The following is a 20005-nucleotide window of genomic DNA, read 5'->3' as shown; positions in this document are numbered from 1 at the left end:
ACTCGTGAGTGTGCCCAAGGGAAAGGGGAACAAGGATGGTTGTTGTATATTCTATCAAAGCTTCCATACACCACTGGCATCCACCAGGGGGATACCTCAATGCCAATCGAATTGTATAACCATGTCACTTCTTACTTGATGCACTGTTCATATCTCGTTCGTGCCTCATTATCATTAAATTTACTGTAGCTATTTCGTAGCATCGTGGAAAAGAAGAAAGAATCAAAGCGAGTGGTAGCTAACGCAGTACAATCCCCATGTCAAAACTGATAGGGTTTAATGCTCCTGGGGCAAGCGACGTACAAAAAAAGTACAAAAAAGACATTACCGTATTAAGTACCCAGCACAGCGTATAGTTTGCGCATACAAAGTCATCCCGCACTGTTGTAGGATACCAAAGGTACGAGCAATGTCAACGCACAGCCCCCAAGGCCCATGGATAAGACGCATGCCATCTGGTATCCAAACAGCCAACATCATCCCATGCCTCCATCTTGGCATCCTAATCCAAGACCTCCATCATCGAGGCTTTCTTTTGCTCGTCTTCGACCAGCATACATCGAGCGCGACAGATGTCTTCAATAATATCGACGACCTTGCGAAAGCTGGATGCTGCGCCCCGCGTCTGTATAAAGCGTGCAAGACAGAGGTTGGCGCGGCGCCCGTGTTCGAGTACGACGAAGAGTTCAATGACAAAGGATACAGGCTTGATCTTCAAGTCTATGCACATGTGTCAGCGTCAGACATCGTACAGCAATAAGAAAAACTAAAAGTGGCGTTACGTTGCAGTGTCTGCTTCACCCTCAAAACTTCAATGTCAAACTCCCAGTTTTGAAGACACCACCCGCAGAATACAAAACATGCTTGCGATGACAGGCTGTACTTACGATTGTTTTTATCAACGCGCGCACTGATGGAGTTGGACTTGCGATCCAACGCCACATCCTGAATGCCAAAGCGCTGCCAGTCGCGCAGCAGACGAACAAAGTCCTGTCGAACTTTGCCACGACCGACTTGTAGGCACAACGTTTTGCTGGTGGGCTTGATATGCAGGAAGCGCGAAAGCCAGTTCATCTGCATCTCAGGATGGGCGATACGGACTACATCCTTATTGCGGTCGGGGCCTAGATCAAAGTTCGAAGAGATAGAAGAGGAGCTAAAGCTGACTTCTGAAGCAATTTCAGTTGGTATGGGGACATGAATACCCTTTAATCGCTTACCGTTTAATTCCATCGGGCTAGTTGCTTTGCCATTCTTGGACTTCTTCCCAAACAAAGCAAGGAAACCTTTGCGAGCTGTGCTATCGCCCTTTGTAGGCTTGGAGTCTTTGTGGCGCATAGGGAACTCGCTCCCATTGCTTTCATCTGATTGCTTCTGGTTACACTTTGGATTACCGCCATTCGTCAATGGCACAGGGTCTTTCGTCGTGCGATCATCAAGGCCATACCGTGCCTCAGAGATTTGGAGTAACCCATTTGATTGCTTCGTAAATTGGTTTTCCTCGTCATCATGATCATTGTTCTTTTCATCATTGTTTCGCCGAAACCAAGACTTCTTTTTCCGGATCACAGGGTGTTGCTTTGCAGGCACAGAGACATCGTTGTTGAGTCTTGCTGCAGGCAGATCATACCGCAAGTCCTGGCATGGGCGGACTATAGAATCACTATTCAGCGCAGGCAATGGCGCCACAGTCGTCTCTTTAGTAGCCTTATTTGAATCCAGGCTTGCTCCGCTTTTCTTGCGAATGTTTAGAGGCGCTACACGATTAGGTGATCCATTGACAACACGAATCGTCTGCTGCTGGTCTGCTGCTACACGGTGACCCTGAGATCTAACCGGATCAGTGAAGACCCGGTGATGAGTAACCAGATTCCCCGACCCATCTCTGCTGTCAATTTTCACCTCTTCTGGAATCATATGTAGTGGTCCATGTTCTGGAGACTTGGTGGGAGCCGAAACAATACGCTTGCCTCCTATCGCTGCAGGCATCATCAAGCGATCAAGATTCTCAAGGAGGTTATTGTAACGTTCTGTGATCTCATCCTCCATAATCCTTTGAGCGATTTCCGCACGGGTCTCTGCGAGCCTTCGCTGAACGAAAGTGTTTGGTGTCTCAGCCGGTGTAGGTGGAAGAGGTCGCTCTCGGGACAGCCATTTGGCAGCTGGGGGAGTGGTGAGTATACTGCCGCCTGAACTCTGCGTGTTTGGGAAAGATGTCGGAGGGCTGTCATAATGCAAGGCATTGTTATAAGTATTTGTGACCGAGTAGACACTTGAACCAACAGATGATCGATTAAAAGCCTCTTCCATAACCTTGCCTAGCTCCATACTGACCTTCCGAACCTCGCCCTGAATGTATTTGGTTGGGCTCTCCCGCCTGTATAATTTTAGACGTGGAGGATCTGTACCAGCAAGAGCTCTTGATTTGGGGTTCGAATGGATGGTGCTGTTCCTCATGGCTGATCCATACGATCCAATAGAGGTGTGAGGCCTGTGAGCCATGTAGTCGGTACAAGACCCAACCTCAGTCTGCCAACTACTGCCAGTAGCAGCCGACAACCGACGATCACGCAGATGCGAGAAGCTCACACCGCGCTTGCCTTTACCGCTAGGGCGAGAAACAACAGGTGGACTACTGGGCCATTGAGAGGTCATGAGTGATGACCGTGACATCGAATTCCTCTGGGCAGAAAAGGCGCGGTAAGATAGGTTACTTCGACTCGAAGAACTGCGCGATGTCGCATAACTACGTTTAGATCTATTTCGCAGAGTCTGGGTGCGCAATGAGCTGCCGGTTCGGTGTCCCAGAGCTGCAGTGGGACGTGGCCTGTCACTGCGGCTGCCACGTCCGCGATGTACAGTAACATGCTGGCTGAGAGGGATATCTCCTGGACTTGGTATTATAGGCTGCCTCGAGGCTCGGTAAGGATCGTAGCTCGCTTCGGAGGCTGGAGTCTCACAGAGGCTATGCTTTGAGTAAAGATGCTCGTTATTGAGAATCGAGTAGGCGGACTGTGAGCGCTTGGTATGCCTCAATGGAAGCTCTGCAACTTCCAAGGGTGTAGGTGCGTGACGTGTGCTGTGATGATGATCGCTGTTTGAATGAGCAACAGCGTACTGCGAGCTTGGCTGGTAATTCTCCAATTGATCAGCATGGTATTTGCGAAGAGCAGCATAAAAGAACTTTTCCTGGTTTGGTCTAAAATTCGTATCAGTAAAAGGATAACAAAACAATGTGACAGAGATTGCTTACTCTGGACTGATCAACTTTTGAATCAGGCTCTCTTCCTTCTCGCTGTGCCACAGCATACGCAGATATCTCAGAATGTCACGATTAATGGTGGCCCGGTCTAGCGCCATCCACTCAGCTATGACAGGAGAAGGGCCGGTCCAATGATCGAGGTGAGCATTGTCCCCCAAAAAGTTCAACTCCTGTTGGTACTTGAGTAGAAAAGGATGATTCCAGATTTCTTCAAGTGATATGCGGCGCTTGGGATCAGGCACCAAGATCTTCCTGATGAGGTCCTGAGCCTCTCTAGAGATATTGTCAGGCATGACATACTTGGCCTGTGCGATATCGCGAAATAGATGCTTCATGTAGCGATCATCACCCGAATAATTGAAAGGTGGTGCACCAATAAGCAGAACAAATAGGATGACACCACAGCTCCAGACATCTGCCTTTGCGCCATCGTAGGATGTAGTCCTGATGACTTCTGGGGCGGCATAATGCGGGCTACCACAAGGTGTGGTGAGCTTCTTCCCGACCGGTTGTAGGGCAGCCATGCCGAAGTCAACCAGCTTGACTGTCATAGTGTCTCTGTCCAACAAAATATTCTCGGGCTTGAGATCGCGGTGATGAATGTTGATTCGATGGCAGTAGGTCAAAGCTGCGATGATCTGGCGGAAAATATGGACAGCGTGTATTTCGATCAAACCGCCCTGTTCTTGGATGTAGGCGAAAAGCTCGCCGCCTTCTACAAATTCCATGATGAGATAGCTGATGCTTGTCAGACAATGGCTTCAAAATGAGTAATCAATAAAGCTTACAGCTCATCGCGGTTCTCCCAAATATCAAACAGGCGGACGATGTTCGGATGATCCAACAACTTCATAATGCAGATCTCACGTTCCAACCCAAACGGGATCCCCTTGCCGTCATGGCATAGAGTTGGATCTTGCTCAGCACTCTGAATAAGATTGGCCAAGCTCAACGCCCGGACTTTCTCCGCTGTGGCCTTGGAAATGATTTTCGCAGCACCGTATTGACCGGTTCCGGAGTGCCTGACAAGCCGTACGCGTGAGCAGCCGCCTCGACCGATGGTCCTGCCCAGCTGCCACGGGCCTATGTGTGTCTTGAGACGGCGGTTTGAGCTCGAAGTATTAGTGCTTGCGTTGGAAATCTCTGAATCGCGCTTGGAGTTTGGAGGGCGACCTTGGCGGGCTTGAACAGCAGAGAGACGCTTGTTTTCTGGAGACGCCAGGTCGTTGCGAACTGCAAGTGAAGCATTTGTGACTACAGGGTCTTTTTGAGGAATCTTCATGGGTGCAGAGACTGGCTTGTCTTGATTGTCTTGCTTTTCATGGCGTTGCTGGCTATGCAGACCCTCGTTAGCGCGGTTTGTGACGTCTCCGAGGACGGGGCGGCGAGGCAGTAGACGCCCATGGAAGACGGAGTCCATATCTTGGGTTAGTGAATGCAGTTGTCAAGGCGTCGCACTTGAGTAGTGCTGCAATGGCGATTATACCAGGCGAGTAGGCTGCTAATTAAGCTTTCTAAGATGTGTACAAAGAGCGTGGGGGTGTGCGTGCAAACGCCAAAGAAACCAGTAGTCAGTGTTGTGGTAAACAAATTGGTTGTAGTTGGTGGAGCCAGGCAAGTGCCATGAGTGGGATGCTCTTGTGTTTGTTTACTGTTGTTAGTGACACTGAACGCGTTGGACAGTTGAGAGCCAGCAAGATGGCACGCTGGCGGGTTAAGGAGGGGCAGGTAGGTCTGCAGTGCCAATTGAGACTGCAACTGTTGGCAAACAAAAAAAGCTAACGAGTAGTTGGATGCATATGATGAGGCGGTTATACAAGGGTTGGTGTGGAAGGCTCACAAGTAGTAGGAGGGGAGATTGGTGCACAGACGGACCCTGATGGAAGCGCGACCGAGTGCAAACGCTTTCGTGGCAGGGCTCGCGTCGAGACGAGTTGCAGACAGTGGCAACCCTCATGGGCAAGAGCGCGTGGTAGATGCATAGTGTGCTCAAGAAGCAGTGGAAATGGCGCGGGTCTTGGGCGATGGATATGAAGCATCGCTCGTAGTCCAGAAGTAAAACGGGAGCAATAGTTTTCTTGGTTTGACAGATGGCAATGTTTTCGTTGTAAAACCACAATGTCGAGAGCAAAAACAGTTATCGTTCACCTTGGCTATCATGGGTGCATAGTAAGACTGTGCCGTGTAGGATAAGAAGCGAGCTGTAGCTCCTACATCAACCCTTGCGATGGTGAGTAGTCTTACATGTGTGTTTAGCAATCGCAAAACTCAAAAAATCTATTTCTGTACAAAATATACGCCGACAGCCCAACGGCACGTGGTTGCGCGTATTGCTGACATGGCATGAAGTCAAGTCAAAAATGGATCTGGCGCTCGACCCGCAGATCGCTCCCTCCCCCAACTTAACGCGCGGGACATGCCGTCGCGATCTCCATTCCTTGCCCGGGTTCATGGGTGCGGTGTACAACCGGGCCGGTCCTGGGCACAAGCAAACAGGTAAAAGAAGGTTTGATTAACATGCGGAGTCGAGTTTATTAGGGAAATATTGCATGTAGTGATATACCCTGCCCCACCCATCTGTTACAACTCCACGCTTACTCTAGCCCTCTGCGGTGCACATCGTGAATGTGAGCACATACGCACAGTGCAAGGTCATTTCACTGCATACATGGACCTCATCAATGTCAAGATAGCCGAATATCGGAAAATTATGCATTGTAGAATTTCATTTGTTGCTTACGCCGCTCATATACATGTATACGCGCACTGTGGAAAAACATGACAGCATCATGTTGCTTGCGATGCGAACAAAAAAAGCAATGGGGGCGTATATTCCTATCCCTTTTTTGCAAACATTACGGCCCAACACGGGACATGTGAACCTTCCTCAAACGCGCGTCCCAGTCCGTCAGGAAACCTTCCCCATTCGTACAAAGCCCAAAACAGAACAAACGCGCAGCGACTGGCCAAGAAACACGCAGATCGAGTAAACACAGACACATACATCCCCCGCTGCATACATGGTATACCTGATAGATACAGAGTCTGATCCGACCCAAGACCGAGAAACATCCAAAATGACCAAGAGGTATACGCGCTCCAGACAAACACAAGGGAGATGGAAGGGAAAAAAGAAACCAAGTAGACGTAACATAAACAAGGAAGAAGAGCGCGCATAAAAAACGACATGTAAAACTCCCATACATGTCCCAGGGCTGTAACTTTCCCATAAAAAAACATGAAAACCATGACAAGTCGTGACCAGAATGCTTTACTCGACCGTAGTGACCGTGCTCCCTGCAAGAGGTACGCACCGAAACCTCGGAGGGGAATTCCGTAGAGGAGGGTATAGATAATACAATAGAAGTGAAGTAAAAAGGCCGAAAGGGACTTCTGGAAGAAGCCGCGAACCGCGAGACGGATTACGAGTGGGACTTGAGATCTTCTGCCCGTGGAGAGTGACTTTCGCGCTTGGTGTCGTTTTCGCCGACGACTTTTCCACAGCCTTTGACCAGGATGTGTCTCTGCAGGAATGCGTTAGCAGTCTGTTTATATAGACAATAGCACTGGGAGAAGAAGAAGAAAAGCATACCTTGAGCGCATCTTTCCTAGAGAAGCTCTTGTCACAGTGGTTGCAAGGGAAGGGCTTGACGGCGAGATGTATTCTCTTGTGACGCTTCAGGTCGTGGTTCCTGTTGAAGCTCTGTGGGCACTGATCGCACTTGAAGGGACGATCGTTGGCAGTTGGTGGTTGATGCTGGGGATGCCCCATGAAGTGTGGCATCTGCGCAGCATGTCCACTGTTGAAACCAGACATCATGCCGGGATGTCCAACAAGTGCAAGGCCTCCTGCGGGGTTTTGAACGTTGGAAAAGACAGGCGCTTGGCCTCCTCCATACTGCAAAGACGGCCTTTGCTGGTATTGGTAGGGAGAGTGCGCTGGGTTGTTGGATGGGATCGATGGGATTGGGCCCTGCGACACGGCTGGCGACATGCGCTGCATCGAACCACCAGCGCTGATGGGGCTTTGCTGCTGACTCAAGGTTGGCGATGGTCCAGTCGAGTAGGGAAAGTTTGAGTGTTGTGGTGTTCCGGAGTTGTGGTAGCTGTAGGTAGGGGTTGGGGGCTGAGGGGGCCTGAACGAGTCCTGGCTGAGAGCGGGCGACTGCTGTGGTCCCGAAGAGGAGACAGGCGTTTGATTACCCATCATCTGCTGATGTTGGTGATGCTGTGTAGAGATGGAAGGCATGCTTGAACCGTTGGACGAAGGCGTAAAAGGTGGAAGTTGCTGGGTCATTTCATATGGTGGCGGATTCAACCCTTTGCCTAGTGAGTCCTGTCGTCCGAGCTGGCCCTCACCACGCGACGGAGCGAACATACCTCCTCGGGCTTGTCCGTATTGGTTCTGCTGGTGATGCGCAGCCTGATAGCCATATTGCGCAGCCGATGCTTGCGCAGGCGGAGAGTACATGTATTGGCCGTTGGAATAGGCCATGGTTGTGGAATATTGTGAGCCAGCTGCTGAAACTCCAGTTGAGCTTATCACGTCACTGTGATTAGTGTTTGGCGGAGTTAGGAGGTTGCCAACGCTGGCAATAGTGACTGGAGCCTGTTGCGACTGTGAAGCGGTAACCGTGTTGCTGAAAGGATATTTGTGCATCGGTGGCGGTGGCAGCTCAAAACTGCCGAGTTGCTGGGCGTGAGGTCTCCGCGCTGCAAAGCTAGGAGGTGCACCCATTGGGTCAGACCCAGGATGCATGGAAGACGGATGAGCCACGGCAGCAGCCACGTTGGCGGTTGTGTGCCGGGTAGGTCCTGTTGACCTACCTGCTTCGGATGGAGGAAAACTTGGAGGATATTGCAGCGACGACGCTACAAGTGACTGAGTAGTGTAGTGGTCAATATTAGACCAAAACGGACCACGTAAAGGCTGCAAGTCCACGGAGGGTAACAGGCAGCTTGAGGCTCAAGTCCAAGGGGGACAGAGAGCTGATGATAAGCAGGTAGTGAAGGAAAAGGGGACTTGTAGAAAGCACCCCTCTAAAGTACACAAATGTCCTGTCGGTCTGTAGAATGGCAATGGCGCGCCGGTTCTAGTCTGTCGATGCGTCTGAAGGCTAACGACTGGTCCGAGTCCTTTCGAAATGCTGTAATAGAAACGAATGGTCCGAGGAATAGTACCTGTGCTGATTGAGGCAAACGGTAATACCAAGGTACGCACGTCTGGCCGTAAGAATTTCACCAAGTTTCAGTTGCTGCGACTTGTTAGTGCTGCTCGTCGTCTCAGGTCGAGGAGAGAGGGCGTACAAGAGAGCAAAAGCAGATTCTCGTGGAACTGTGGTTGATGTCTAACACGAAGTGTTCGGTAGGGCCCGATTTCCTGGTTGCGCAGATGTAGTGCTACCCTGGGTTGTCACACAGTATCTGTGTATGAGGATTTTGGGTTCAACGACAGTGGCTCATGTGCTCTAGCTGTACTGGTGTTGTGGTCCGACACTGATTGGGGAATGCTCCGGGTTGGCTCTGTGTTCTCCGTTGGTACTTGGATCCAATGCAGTGGATGGTGGCGTGGGATTCCAGATGAGGATGGAGACGACAAGACGTAGTCACAATCAGTGCACTCTGCAGCGGCGTTGCAAAGAGGCTGTGTTGTACGTTGGAGAGAGGCAATGCACTGATGGTTTGGCGGGGAGCAAAGGTGAGCCTCGTCAAGTGTTTGGCGGTGGTGGTGGTGATGGTGGAGATGGAGGCGTGTGGAGTGGCGATCACTCCTTGTTAAGCTCAAGACCTGGGCGCCCTAGGAAGGAGCGATGGCGGAGAAGGCTGGAACCTGGGTGGACTAAGAAGGCTTTGTTACCGCGAGCGAGTGGAGAGTGCTGGGTCTTTACGTATATGTACGGCAGGCTAGGGTTGTCAGGGTTGGTGGGCTCGCGTGGCTGACTGGCGCGCTGGGGCTTTTGCACTATCAAGGGCTCAACCAGGCGATAGGGACCGTCCAAGCCTTTTGAGGATGATCTGGATCGGGATGGGAGATGAAGAATCAGCCCAAAAGCCAGCCTCAGGTGAGGGTGCGGGAGCGCTACTCACAGACGCACTTTGTCACAATAAGGCAATGCAAACGAGGCACGGCAGAAGCAATGCGACGAATGAATAATAAACCCACACCGTTCAGACTCAATTTAGAGAGCTAGACGAACATGGGGCCGCACACAGCAATGCATGACCAGGGGGGTGAAAGCACCTACCATAGCCAGACCCTGCCGGCAGACCATCAGTCGGAGTAAGTCCTGCTGGCGTGCGGGACGGCTTGGACCAGCAAAGTGGGCGAGCTCATGGCTTGCGCCGGACCGCAGAGCAAATGGACGTTCTGTCAGCACATTCACTAATATTGGTGATGATTCTGGATCATGGTCACTATGATGGGCAGCGCAGGCTGCCGGGCGAGGGGCGGATGAGCGTGAGGGGGGATTGTTTGATGCTGGCACAAGACGGGCGGGTGGCGCGAGTGGACAGATTTGGGTGGACATGCGGCTCTCCTGACCCAGGCTTGCGGCACGACAAGAGACAGACACACGCGGAGTGCTTTTGTCTCCCCTCTCCCCCCTCCCCCCCCCCCCCCCCCCCAGTACCAAGGGTCAGGAGCACCCCCAGAGCAAGTGTAATGTGCGTCGGGACTGGCGCCAAGGGGACCTGGGAGAGCCTGATGGCGCACGGACGCGGTCTGGCCCAAGGAGCGCCCGGAGGGGTGGTCAGAGAGACAAAGCCAAAACTCTACGACAACCCTTCCCCCCTTTGCTCAAGCCCACCGTTTGTGAAGGGCCAATGGCCGTTAGCAAGCAGTGCTACCAGACTTAGCCAGAGGGATCGTCGTGATGTGCAGATGGGGGGGCATGGGAGCGCTAGGCGAGTGGACAGGAGCACTCGAGTGCGTAGCAGACGTCGGCCATCCATGACGCTGCACAATCACAATCCCCAGGGCTCAGCGTCAAGTCCGGTGGGTATGGGTGTGCGCATGTGTGTGTCTGGCGAGCGAGAAACAAAGTGCAGCTGGAGGAGAAGGATCCCTGCGGGTGGTCCAGTTCGGCGACCAGACCTGCGGCCGTGCTTTTACCGCTTTCTCATGTTAGCTGACGAAATGGCGCTGTGGAAAACGGGCCCAGCGCTAGCCGAGACGGAGCATGACGGCCAGCTGCACATGATTGCAGTGATGGGCTGGCTGCCGAATACGCTTGAGCATGTGTGTTTCGAGGTAAGATGGGGGTGGGTGTATGGATGCCAAGCAGCCGATCGACGCGATACCCGTTCCCTGTAGGCCATAGGGTAGGGATGGTGGGAAAAGACATGAATTGCGGAGCCATTGCATGAGGGTCGGAGCGTCATTGCGGAAGGCTGGTGATGGCGTCGAGAGCGAAGCCATTGGGCGGAGCAGCAGTGGGCGACGGTCTAAAATTAGGCGAAGTGGTATATTGCTTGGGGCACGTGTGCGCCTGCAAAGGGCAAGGTGGAATAAGCAGCAGCCTGGGTCCCTGCCCGCCTCAATCTCGTCCCTCACCACTCGCAGCCCAGGGCCGGTCGTACATTCTTCCTAGACGGGCGCCTTTCCACGTGGAGGTGCATTGGCTATACGTTTCCGGCCCATTGTTTTTGCGCGCGTCTGCTGCCGTCGCCTGGGGGGCCTGTGAAGGGATTGGTGCCGGCCCAGCCAACAGCGACAGACTGCCGGGCGCTGCGCAGACACACACACACACGCCCGTCACTGCTGGCCTTGTACCCACCTGCAGTGCTGGTGGTGGTGGTAATAGCAGCGGCAATGGTGATGGTGGTGGTGGTGGTGGTGGTTGTGCTGCTCGATGCATGCATATACCTGTCACTTTGTCCATGTGTTGTGCAGTCACGTCAAATCAAGGCTGGGTGCAGTGGGTGCAGCCCGCCTTGCCAAAGGGCCTTTCCCGGCGGCCTGGTTTGACCAGCTGGCGGAACAAGAGAGGAACAAGGAACCGGGGACGACTCCGCGGTCGATCCGACTCTGGGTTCGTCTGGATAATGGCAGGCCCCGTGCTGGCGCTGGAAGGCTGATGCCACAGACCATTGTTTTGGGGCAGCCGCTGCGACGACTAGCTCAGGCGTGCTGCAGGGCCAAGCGCACACAGATGGCGTAGCCGCGGGCCTTGTCCGGCTCCTCGTACGCTGTCGGGTTGCCGTGGGCGTCGCAACGTGGGCAAGCCCTGCCAGTGCCCAACTAAGTACGTATAGTACGTACGTACGTACCAGGCGATTGTGTACGGACATAGTCGGCCGTGTATAAATGCACACAGGCACGTATCCGAGCACACGCACACGCCCATGTACTGTATCCGCCTCTGCTGGGGATGCCGGATATCGACAGGGGCGGTGCAGCCGAGTGTTGCAAAAAAGGTAAAAAAGAAAACAACACATGTCCAGGGCTGCGCAGCGCAGCGCATCGCACGCAAGACCGCATGCTCCCTTTCATCTCTCAGCGTGTTTTGTCACTGTGATGGGGATGCGAGGTTGGGTCTAATCCTGGAGACCTGCAGCCAATCACGTACGCAGATAAGCGAAACCGGAGAAGGTTTCCTGATTCGCTTGATCGGCTGTACCAACACACACACACCCACACCCACACCCACACCCACACACCCTCACCCTCCCACCTGCAACGCTCTTGACGGCTGGACGGGGGCCTGGAGCCTTGAGCGCCGGCAACCTTTCAACGCATCGTCCCGCTTGGCTGCTCCAACGCGCTCGTGCTTGTTTGCATCTACTGCACCGTACAGTACGAGTACGAGTGCGTACAGTAGTAGAGTGTGTACTATGGACGCATCTGCACGCTCTCGCACTCGCTCCAACCAGGCAGCCAGGCAGCCAGGCAGCCAGTGCCCCCCCCCCAGCGCCCTGGACAAATCCGAACCCCACTACTACACATCGTCATGTCATCATCCGCCCGCCTGTCGCCAGCCTTGCCCGCCCCATCTAAATGACTGCTCGCTCGACTGCCTCCAAGGCCGCCAGCGAGTACAGTGGGCATTTGCATTCACACGGCGCCGCCAGCTCGTCACATCGCTCTCCATCCATCATGCCTCCCGACGTGACGGCCTCCCCCTCCCCCCTAATCGGCCACCCGTCAAGCCAGATCAACGGCCTCCCCCGCCGAGCTGGCTACGCTAGAGGTCCCGCCCGTTCTACCCTACCGATCTCTCTACACAAGCGTCTCAGGCGTTCGGGGTGCCCGTGGCCCCACATCTCTCTAGCCCTTGATAACACGCGGGTTGCAAGACCCAACTCAGCGTCTGACTCTAGCCTACCTAGCTGGCCCCCCTTCCCCGTCACCGCCAAGTCCACCCATCCCAGGTCCGGAGTCTTGTTCCTCTAGCCGACGACGCCTGCCTGCGCCCATGACGCCCACGACGCCCTAACCGCCCCCCTGGATCTCCGTTGACGCACTGCCTGAATTGCCAGAAGCAAAACCGCTCTCGCTCTCGCTTCGCTTCCAGTCCGCATCCGAAGGCTGCGGCGGCCACGTTGTGAGCCGCACCTCCTCTCCCACCGCCCGCAAGCCCACCCGCCTCAGCACAGTCATGGCAGCCAACGCGCTGGGCTTCACCAGTGCGCTTCTTTTCAAGCCGTCTGCAGCCTCCTCCAAGAACGACTCCAGGGCCCATTGCTTATACACGGCCCGTCGTCACCATCGCCATTCTCACTGCGCGCGCGCGCATGTGTAAATGTGTTTTGCTTGTTGTGTCCGTGGCCGCGGCCTCGTCACGGGTCACACCGGCCAAGGGAGTATATTGCACCAGTCAGACTGGCCGGCGTGTTGACAATTACCTGCTTGCGTGACTGAGTCGCTGTGAAATGACGTCCTGTACCCCCCACGTTACTAAAGTTTCCAGCTCTGGACTCAATAGCTTCGTCTCCTGCGTGATGCAGCCGAAAGAAAACAACCCAAGGTTTGGGCCTCAAGATTTCCACTACCAAATCGCGACTAAGGCTAGGGCTCGGATTCGCCTCGCCTCCCCCTGCTCTACCCAACTTGACCTGTGTCAAACTACGTTTAGGCCAGCTCCCACCGACTTGCATATTTGTTTTGTCGCTTCTAACCGCTCTGGAACGCTTCCAACACGGCCATGATGTGATTACTAGTCCTGGTCAGCCCGCTCACGAGCGCTAGTTTCAATCCCTTCTCTATCCTGGACCGAGTGGCAGCATGCTTCCACTGCCGCGCAGGCCGCTCGGCCCAGCCTGGCCTCTTTCTCCCTTTCCCCCCTCCCCCAATTGCCGGCAAAAACTCGCCGCACGCCTGCTGATTCCCCCGAGCAAAAGCTGCGTACGTGCCCATTACGTTCATGTCGGAGTCAAGGCCATGCCGCCAAAACATACAAGCCCAAGCTTTGTATGTGCCGGCATCGCATCCGGTCTGCTAAGACTGTACCTGCATCAAAGGCATACCCTCAACCATACGTCTGTGTGGCGGACGCCATGATCTCAACTCCGCACCCAGGATCTCGCTGATCTTTGCCAGCCACCTTATTCTTTGCCTGAACCAGGACGCACCACTTATTATGCCCGCTAAGCTAAACGCCCGCAAAAGCCTTCCCGTCTGGCAAGTGCGCCACTGATCGATGATGTACACAGGGTACACCGTTGTACGATATTTTGCTGTCGTCGGAGGATAATCCGCTTTGGTCACCAGTTGACTGCCGTTGCCGAGTCTTTTGCCCACTTCCGGACGGTCCAGCCAGAAGACGGCCATTCCTGACTCGCCCATGCAAGTTTTGTTCCATCATGGGTCCAAAGAACACCTGATGAGTTGCATCTAGATGAGGTGCCCAAGTGCGCAGTGGAGGGGCGCTGACACAATATCTGTCAACAAAATAACATGCACTGGTGAAACGCTATTCGCCCAAACATGTAGTAGTCGCTTGGCTGTCGGTCATCGAGGCGACAACCAAATCCTTCTCGGCTGTTCGTGCATCCATATTGGTGGACAAGCGCGCAGTCTGCAAAATCTCCGCCAATGGTCTGGGTCGGCATTCCCAAGGCCGACCAGCTCTCCACACGCTGTCGGGTAGCCTGGACCAATCACGACCAGCCCGTATCCCTCTCTTGGTTTCATCCATCCATTCTCGTAAAAAGGTGCATACCCTGACGCTATCCTCTCAGTACTATCTCGACAAAGCTCATCTGCTCGTACTCTACGTACGCGCGCACGCAACGCCGTCGCACTGGAGAGTGGTTGGACTACGCTTAGGGTGAGGCGAGATGATATCAAACCGACCTGGCCTGATGCTACAACTCACTCTGCATATGCAAGAAGGACCCAACTCATCCAATCAGTAAAACCAGTTTTTACTTTTTCCATTTCTGTCACCGTTTTTTGCAATCTTCCCACGCTTCCTCAACAAGTTATGTCTCAGTCTGCCGGGTGAAAATTTGCTCGGCTGCCTCGTGAGAACGCATACATGTCGCTGAGTGTAACATTATTAGAGTTGGTTGCTTATGTGTGGCAGCTACAAGGAATTTGCCGTGCTGTGATGATTACATATCTACACAAGCAATGGTATTCCTTGCGAGATCGCCAGTCCCGTGTACCAGTATCCAAGGACGGCTGCTTGTGATTACTGCAGCTTACATTTGACGTGCAGCAAGGTTACCCCCAAACACGATGGCTACAACCAGAGCACGCCGTCTGACCTCCATCCACGCCTTGGCGCTCGTTGGTCCCGGCTATTCGGGGGCCATTTTGGCCCTGCTTTCGCTTGGTATGCTTGTTTGTGAGAGTGGCTGGCTTTCATTGCTGCAACTCACTCATTGTCGGGCGTCAGGTAGAGAAGGATTGCCAAGAAACACGGCACACAATCATCAAGTGGGCTTGCTGAGGCGGCGGCGGGCGCGTTGAGCGCACTACTGTGCAGATGGCGCTTCGGAAAGTGGCTGTCCAATGCAAGCTGTCATGCTTCATCCCCATTCGAACAAGGCGCTTTTTTTATTCTTTGAACCTCTGGCGATGGCGAGTACCAATGACTACGGCATTCCCATAATTGGAACATGCAAAGCAACAAAGTTGGCCTTTCCCAGCGGCATCCCGTATAGAGAGGTGAGCTGATGGGCTGTGCTGGCTAGCGACTACAGATGAAACTTCCCGCGCGCAGTTTGTCACCCAATAGGCTATAACAAACTTTGATGCTGATGAGGGGCCAGACCGATAAAAGCTCTTTTCGGGTCTCCTTCATGCCGCAAGAGGGAGAAAGACTCCCTTTTCGACTTTACAAAAAAAGTCAGAAACTAGCTGCTCCGCTTGAACATAAGATACTGGTGTCGATAACCTTGCCCTGTTTCTAACCAATACATGTGTGGAATATCTATGTACACTCAGCTTACACCCCCAGTGTTTCGGACTTGGAGAAAGAGAGACGCCAACTCGGTACTTTCTCGATTTGCTCAAATGAAGATACGGCGACAGTGGAGCCCGGAGCAACTGATCAAGCAAGGTTTTTTTCCTCCTTACTTTTGCTTCGATACCCACAGTTTGTCTCACTTTGCTAAGAATATGCATATCTGTATTGATCATCTGCACTTGCGTCTTTGGGTAGAAGAAGAAGAAGCAGGACGGGGCGTAAGTGCCCAGCTTGAATGAATGTGGGCTTACCTGAGCGGAGTCGACAATGTTACAGTCACACTTGACTTACCGTAACAGAATTCGACGTCACAGGACCCGGTCTCGCATCGATCTATACGTTGAACACGTGTCCAGCTTGTCTGGCCATGTTGAAGAGTTGCAGGGTTATTGGCAATTTGTTCATCGAATTACTCCCTCCAGATCGGATCGCCACTTGCTCTGATAAGAAGACGAGAAGGCATTTGGAATCGAGCATTACCTAGCCTCAGGCGGAATATCGAGTTGCCGCTCTGGCATCAACTGTCCGAATCGCAGCACGATCAGGTTTCATAGCGAGACCGATCTAGTTGCGTCAGGCTGAACCTGTCTGGCGTGCTTTGCAATCCATTGTGACACACATACATACACGAAGGCCTTACAGGGGGTGGATCTTGTTGTCGCTTGTAGACCGGTGCTGACCATTAGGCCCCCTCCCCACTCCGAGTTAACGCTTGCCCTTGCATCGCGTTTACGTACTTACCGAATCAAGTCTCCAATGCGAAGGAAAGTAGGCAGACACATCACATTAGCTGTAAGCGCTGGTAGTAATTGCCGTATGTTTTGCCATTTGGATAGCAGGTGAGTGTGCTGATTGTCTTTCACGCTCAACCTTTTTTTTTGCCTTATCTTGTTGTCTGTCATAACAGACAGGTCTGATGTAGTGTGGGAGTCTGGAAACTAAGTGAATATTTCTTCTAATAGATTCTATTGCGGCTTTTAGCATGTTTTTTTCGGGTAAGTTACTATGAGAAAACGGGCTGGTAGGCTCATAGCTACGCTTGTTAGGCTTGCAACGTCACATTCCATTCCAACATATCGTTCTCTGTGTTGTAAAATCACATTCTTTCACTTGCTTGGGCATGTTGCATTTCAGAAGATACAGCTATCTTTGAGCTATACGGCGTTGAAAGACTCATACGGATTCCCCCTACTCTCCCCAGGTAGACAGTAGTCTGCTCCCTCCGAGCCTTGAATCGGCCATTTCAAAATCCCATATACGTCACATCAAGCTAGACTCACAAAGTAAACAAAACACAGTCCACAATACCTCAGGAAAAGCCCAATTCCAAGCCCAGGGGCCAGCCAAAAGGTGCCGCCGCACTGTCCATATGACGTTACCGTCCCCCCTCTCCAAAAAAAAAGCCCTCATCCCGTGGATAGGCAGGTATACGCTGAACAGCACAAGAAGCAAGCACAAAACTACCCAAAGAAGAAAACAATCAATCACTGCACCTCGTATCGGCCTTGATCTTCGCTGCATCTACCATCGCCTGTATTCTGAATGGACAAATGAAATCAAAAAACACAGTGGGGGCCTATATCACTCTTCCTTCTTTTTTTTCTCGCTCTTGCTCTTCCAGGCCTTATAGTAAAAGGGCAACATGGTCCATGGCCAAAGCAAAGGGAAAAAAAGCGGGGAGGGGGGGGGGGGGGACAACCTGTGATGCCGAAATGGCGAAAGAGAAAAAAAAAATAAGATCTGAGCGGTTTCTGGAAAGATTGCCATGTTTCGTACGCCACTAGGGTGGAGTGGGTGATGGGAATCTAATAAGCTACTTTTACCGTTCGGTTTGGAAGAAAGCGTGGAAGGGTGAGGAGGGTGTGTGTATGTGTGTGTGTGTGTGTGTGTGTGTGTGTGTGTGTGTGTGTGTGTGTGCTCGCTCCCCGCGAAAAGGCGAGAAAAGAAGGGAACGGTACGGGTAAGCTCCGGGCTTCTGTTGCTGCGCATTTTTTTTCTACTTTCTTTTTACTTTAGGCAAGGGAATTGGGTGATGGTTGGAGCGGGTATGTGGGATAATCTTCTTTTGCTTCTTCAGTAGTGGTGTTATTTTTTTTTTGCTTGTTTGGAAAGATTACTTTTTACCTTCCGAAACGTTGCGTCGCACACATTGTCCTTTGATCCCTCTCGCTCCCCACTCTCCCTCTCCCCTTTCTAGCGCGAGAGAAAAGAAGCAAGTAAGACGTGCATGCACGCTGCGCATGGAAGAAGTAAAGAGATTAGATGGATGGGGGAGAAGGGATGTGGGGAAAAAGAAACGTTGGCCGTTTGCTTTTGGCTTCGGCTATCGTACGTATCTTCCCGTACCTTCTTCAGATTCCTCCCATGAACATCTAATTTGGTTTTTTTTGGGCTGCGTGCTTCCTGCCATTGCGGTACAGGTTTTTTGCTTTCCATCACCCTGAATCCTATACAGGGTCCAGTCAAGAGGCTTTTGCTTTTGAGTGAACTCAGTCTTTTTTTGTTCGCTTGTTTTCTTTCTTTCTTCTTCTTTCCATGTCTCTTTTGTTCTTTTTTCAATCAAGCACTCGTTGCCCCCCTTACCCTGCATTCTCTTGATCAGTAAATGCTGGATTGGAGTGATATCGGCATTAACGATTTGCATCATGAGCACGTCATGCTGGTGCAGTTACAGTGCAGGAGCGTCGACATTTGCTTTTTGTGGCTGCTTTTTTTTTCATCCGCGGGGTTCCCTTCCACGATGGGGTCTATTTGCCGGTGACAGGTTTTACACCTGCAGTACCTTTGTGCATGCCGTTTGATGGGTAAGGTGCTGATTAGATCACGGATTTTCTTCCGGTGGAGCAACTTGCGACTTGGCTGATCCGGATTTTGTTTCTAGTGCAAAGGAAGGAAGGAGATGCATGGACTCGGAATCGGATTGATGGGTTTGTACAATCATGGCACCCCGCTCTGGAGCTCATGCTATTTTGAATATTTGTGTTTACTTTTGGTGTCTAGAGTGAGGCTGGGGTGTTGGGAATCGAAATGGAGGAATTGTCAATACGTTGTTGTTATTTTGATACGAGGCCTTGAGGCGGAAGCCGGCCTTGTGGATGTGGCGAACGTAAAGATAGACAAGGGCAATGCATTGCATGGGATTTTCGACGCTCAGACTCGGTCTCACATAGAGTCTGTAGTTGCTTTCGCAAGAATTTGAAATGTTGGGATGCGTTCTTGGTGACATGCCTCGATCACGCTACCATGTTCAATTTCAGCCGATGATCGAGTTCGGTCGTAAAATGATGATACATCTGAGCTGCTCAGCAAGAGATATCTTGAAGGCCGTGAAGAAGAGTATACGGATATCTGCACACAATTGCGATGTAGTTTACTCTATAAGAACAACTACACGATTATTCCAGTGAACGCTGAGCTGTTTCAATCGAACTGGTTGCTCTAAAGCTATTCACTCAATATCTGGAGTAATTCAGCTATTCCCTATTATTTCACAATATTCTTATCTTGAATGGCTGAGGTATTAGAGTGATTTCAATCAACATATGTAGTTTTGTGATCTCAGTGGCAAGTCAAGAGAATTATGATCACTTCTATAGAATGAACAGGTAGCATAGAAAGAGATTCATGCGTATGTTGGCAGTGATTTCTCAACATCTCGTCCTTGGGTTTTGCCCTCACTGAACAATGTAATTTGTTTTTTTTACAAATTCTCTTCACTCATCGTTCATAATGTGAACATGAACGGCACATGAATTCCCCTTTTTTTTTTATCCAAGACAAGAATCTTCTTCGCCGACTTTCATAGCTTCATAATGATTCTGTTTTCCAAGACTAATCCATTCCACAGAGACCAATCTCAAAATACCCAATGAAACCCTAACACCAAAACTCCTCATCCCCGCTGCCACAAATAGTCAAGTAACCCTCACACCAACACACCTCCCTCTGTCCTACCCACCCAACCCAAGACCCCGGATGCTACCACCCGCCCCAGTATAGTGTCTCCGACCTAAGACACGAATCGGAGTTCATGGCTCTCACCTTACACAAACCCAGCAGCCCCGTCCAAGACCTCTTCTTCGCCGTACAACAACGATTCCCAGCTCCACTAGCGCGTACGCCGTGCAACCAATCGCACCTCAAATAAACGTGCGCCTCTGGCGTTTTTTCTGTGAGTTAGAGACAGAGGGCCTGGTGACACGGGATCGATATGCAAGACTGGGGGTGGAAATCGGTGGAGAATTGAGACAATGAGTTAGATTTTGTGGGCTGATGTTCGCGACTGAAAGCGGTAGAGCTTGCTGACTATCTTTCCTATCTTTTTTTGCCT

The 20005-nt window shown here is 51.9% G+C and overlaps 3 protein-coding genes across 3 annotated transcripts; all 3 read right to left on the bottom strand.

Annotated features, from left to right (window-relative positions):
- Positions 1-502: 502 nt before the first annotated feature.
- PSV08DRAFT_367953 (uncharacterized protein) lies at positions 503-4682 on the bottom strand (the record flags this gene model as incomplete). Its single annotated transcript, XM_014229438.1, has 4 exons — positions 503-720; positions 888-3199; positions 3254-4021; positions 4051-4682. 4 exons carry the CDS (start codon positions 4680-4682, stop codon positions 503-505), a joined length of 3930 nt encoding a protein of 1309 aa, XP_014084913.1.
- A 1383-nt stretch (positions 4683-6065) lies between these two features.
- Positions 6066-6874, bottom strand: PSV08DRAFT_263419 (uncharacterized protein). Its single transcript, XM_066092490.1, has 2 exons — positions 6855-6874; positions 6066-6786 (listed from the first exon to the last, which is right to left on the bottom strand). The coding sequence occupies exon 2, from the start codon at positions 6509-6511 to the stop codon at positions 6098-6100; it is 414 nt and encodes a 137-aa protein (XP_065949727.1). The 5' UTR covers positions 6512-6786; positions 6855-6874; the 3' UTR covers positions 6066-6097.
- On the bottom strand, positions 6685-8021 carry PSV08DRAFT_172483 (uncharacterized protein; the record flags this gene model as incomplete). The annotated part of the gene is made up of 2 exons (XM_014229439.1): positions 6685-6786; positions 6855-8021. The coding sequence occupies 2 exons, from the start codon at positions 8019-8021 to the stop codon at positions 6685-6687; spliced, it is 1269 nt and encodes a 422-aa protein (XP_014084914.1).
- Positions 8022-20005: the final 11984 nt, after the last annotated feature.

Source organism: Bipolaris maydis, assembly GCF_028858645.1.
Source record: "Bipolaris maydis strain C4 unplaced genomic scaffold PSV08scaffold_2, whole genome shotgun sequence".
Lineage (NCBI taxonomy): Eukaryota > Fungi > Ascomycota > Dothideomycetes > Pleosporales > Pleosporaceae > Bipolaris > Bipolaris maydis.
This window is presented reverse-complemented; position numbering and strand designations above follow the sequence as displayed.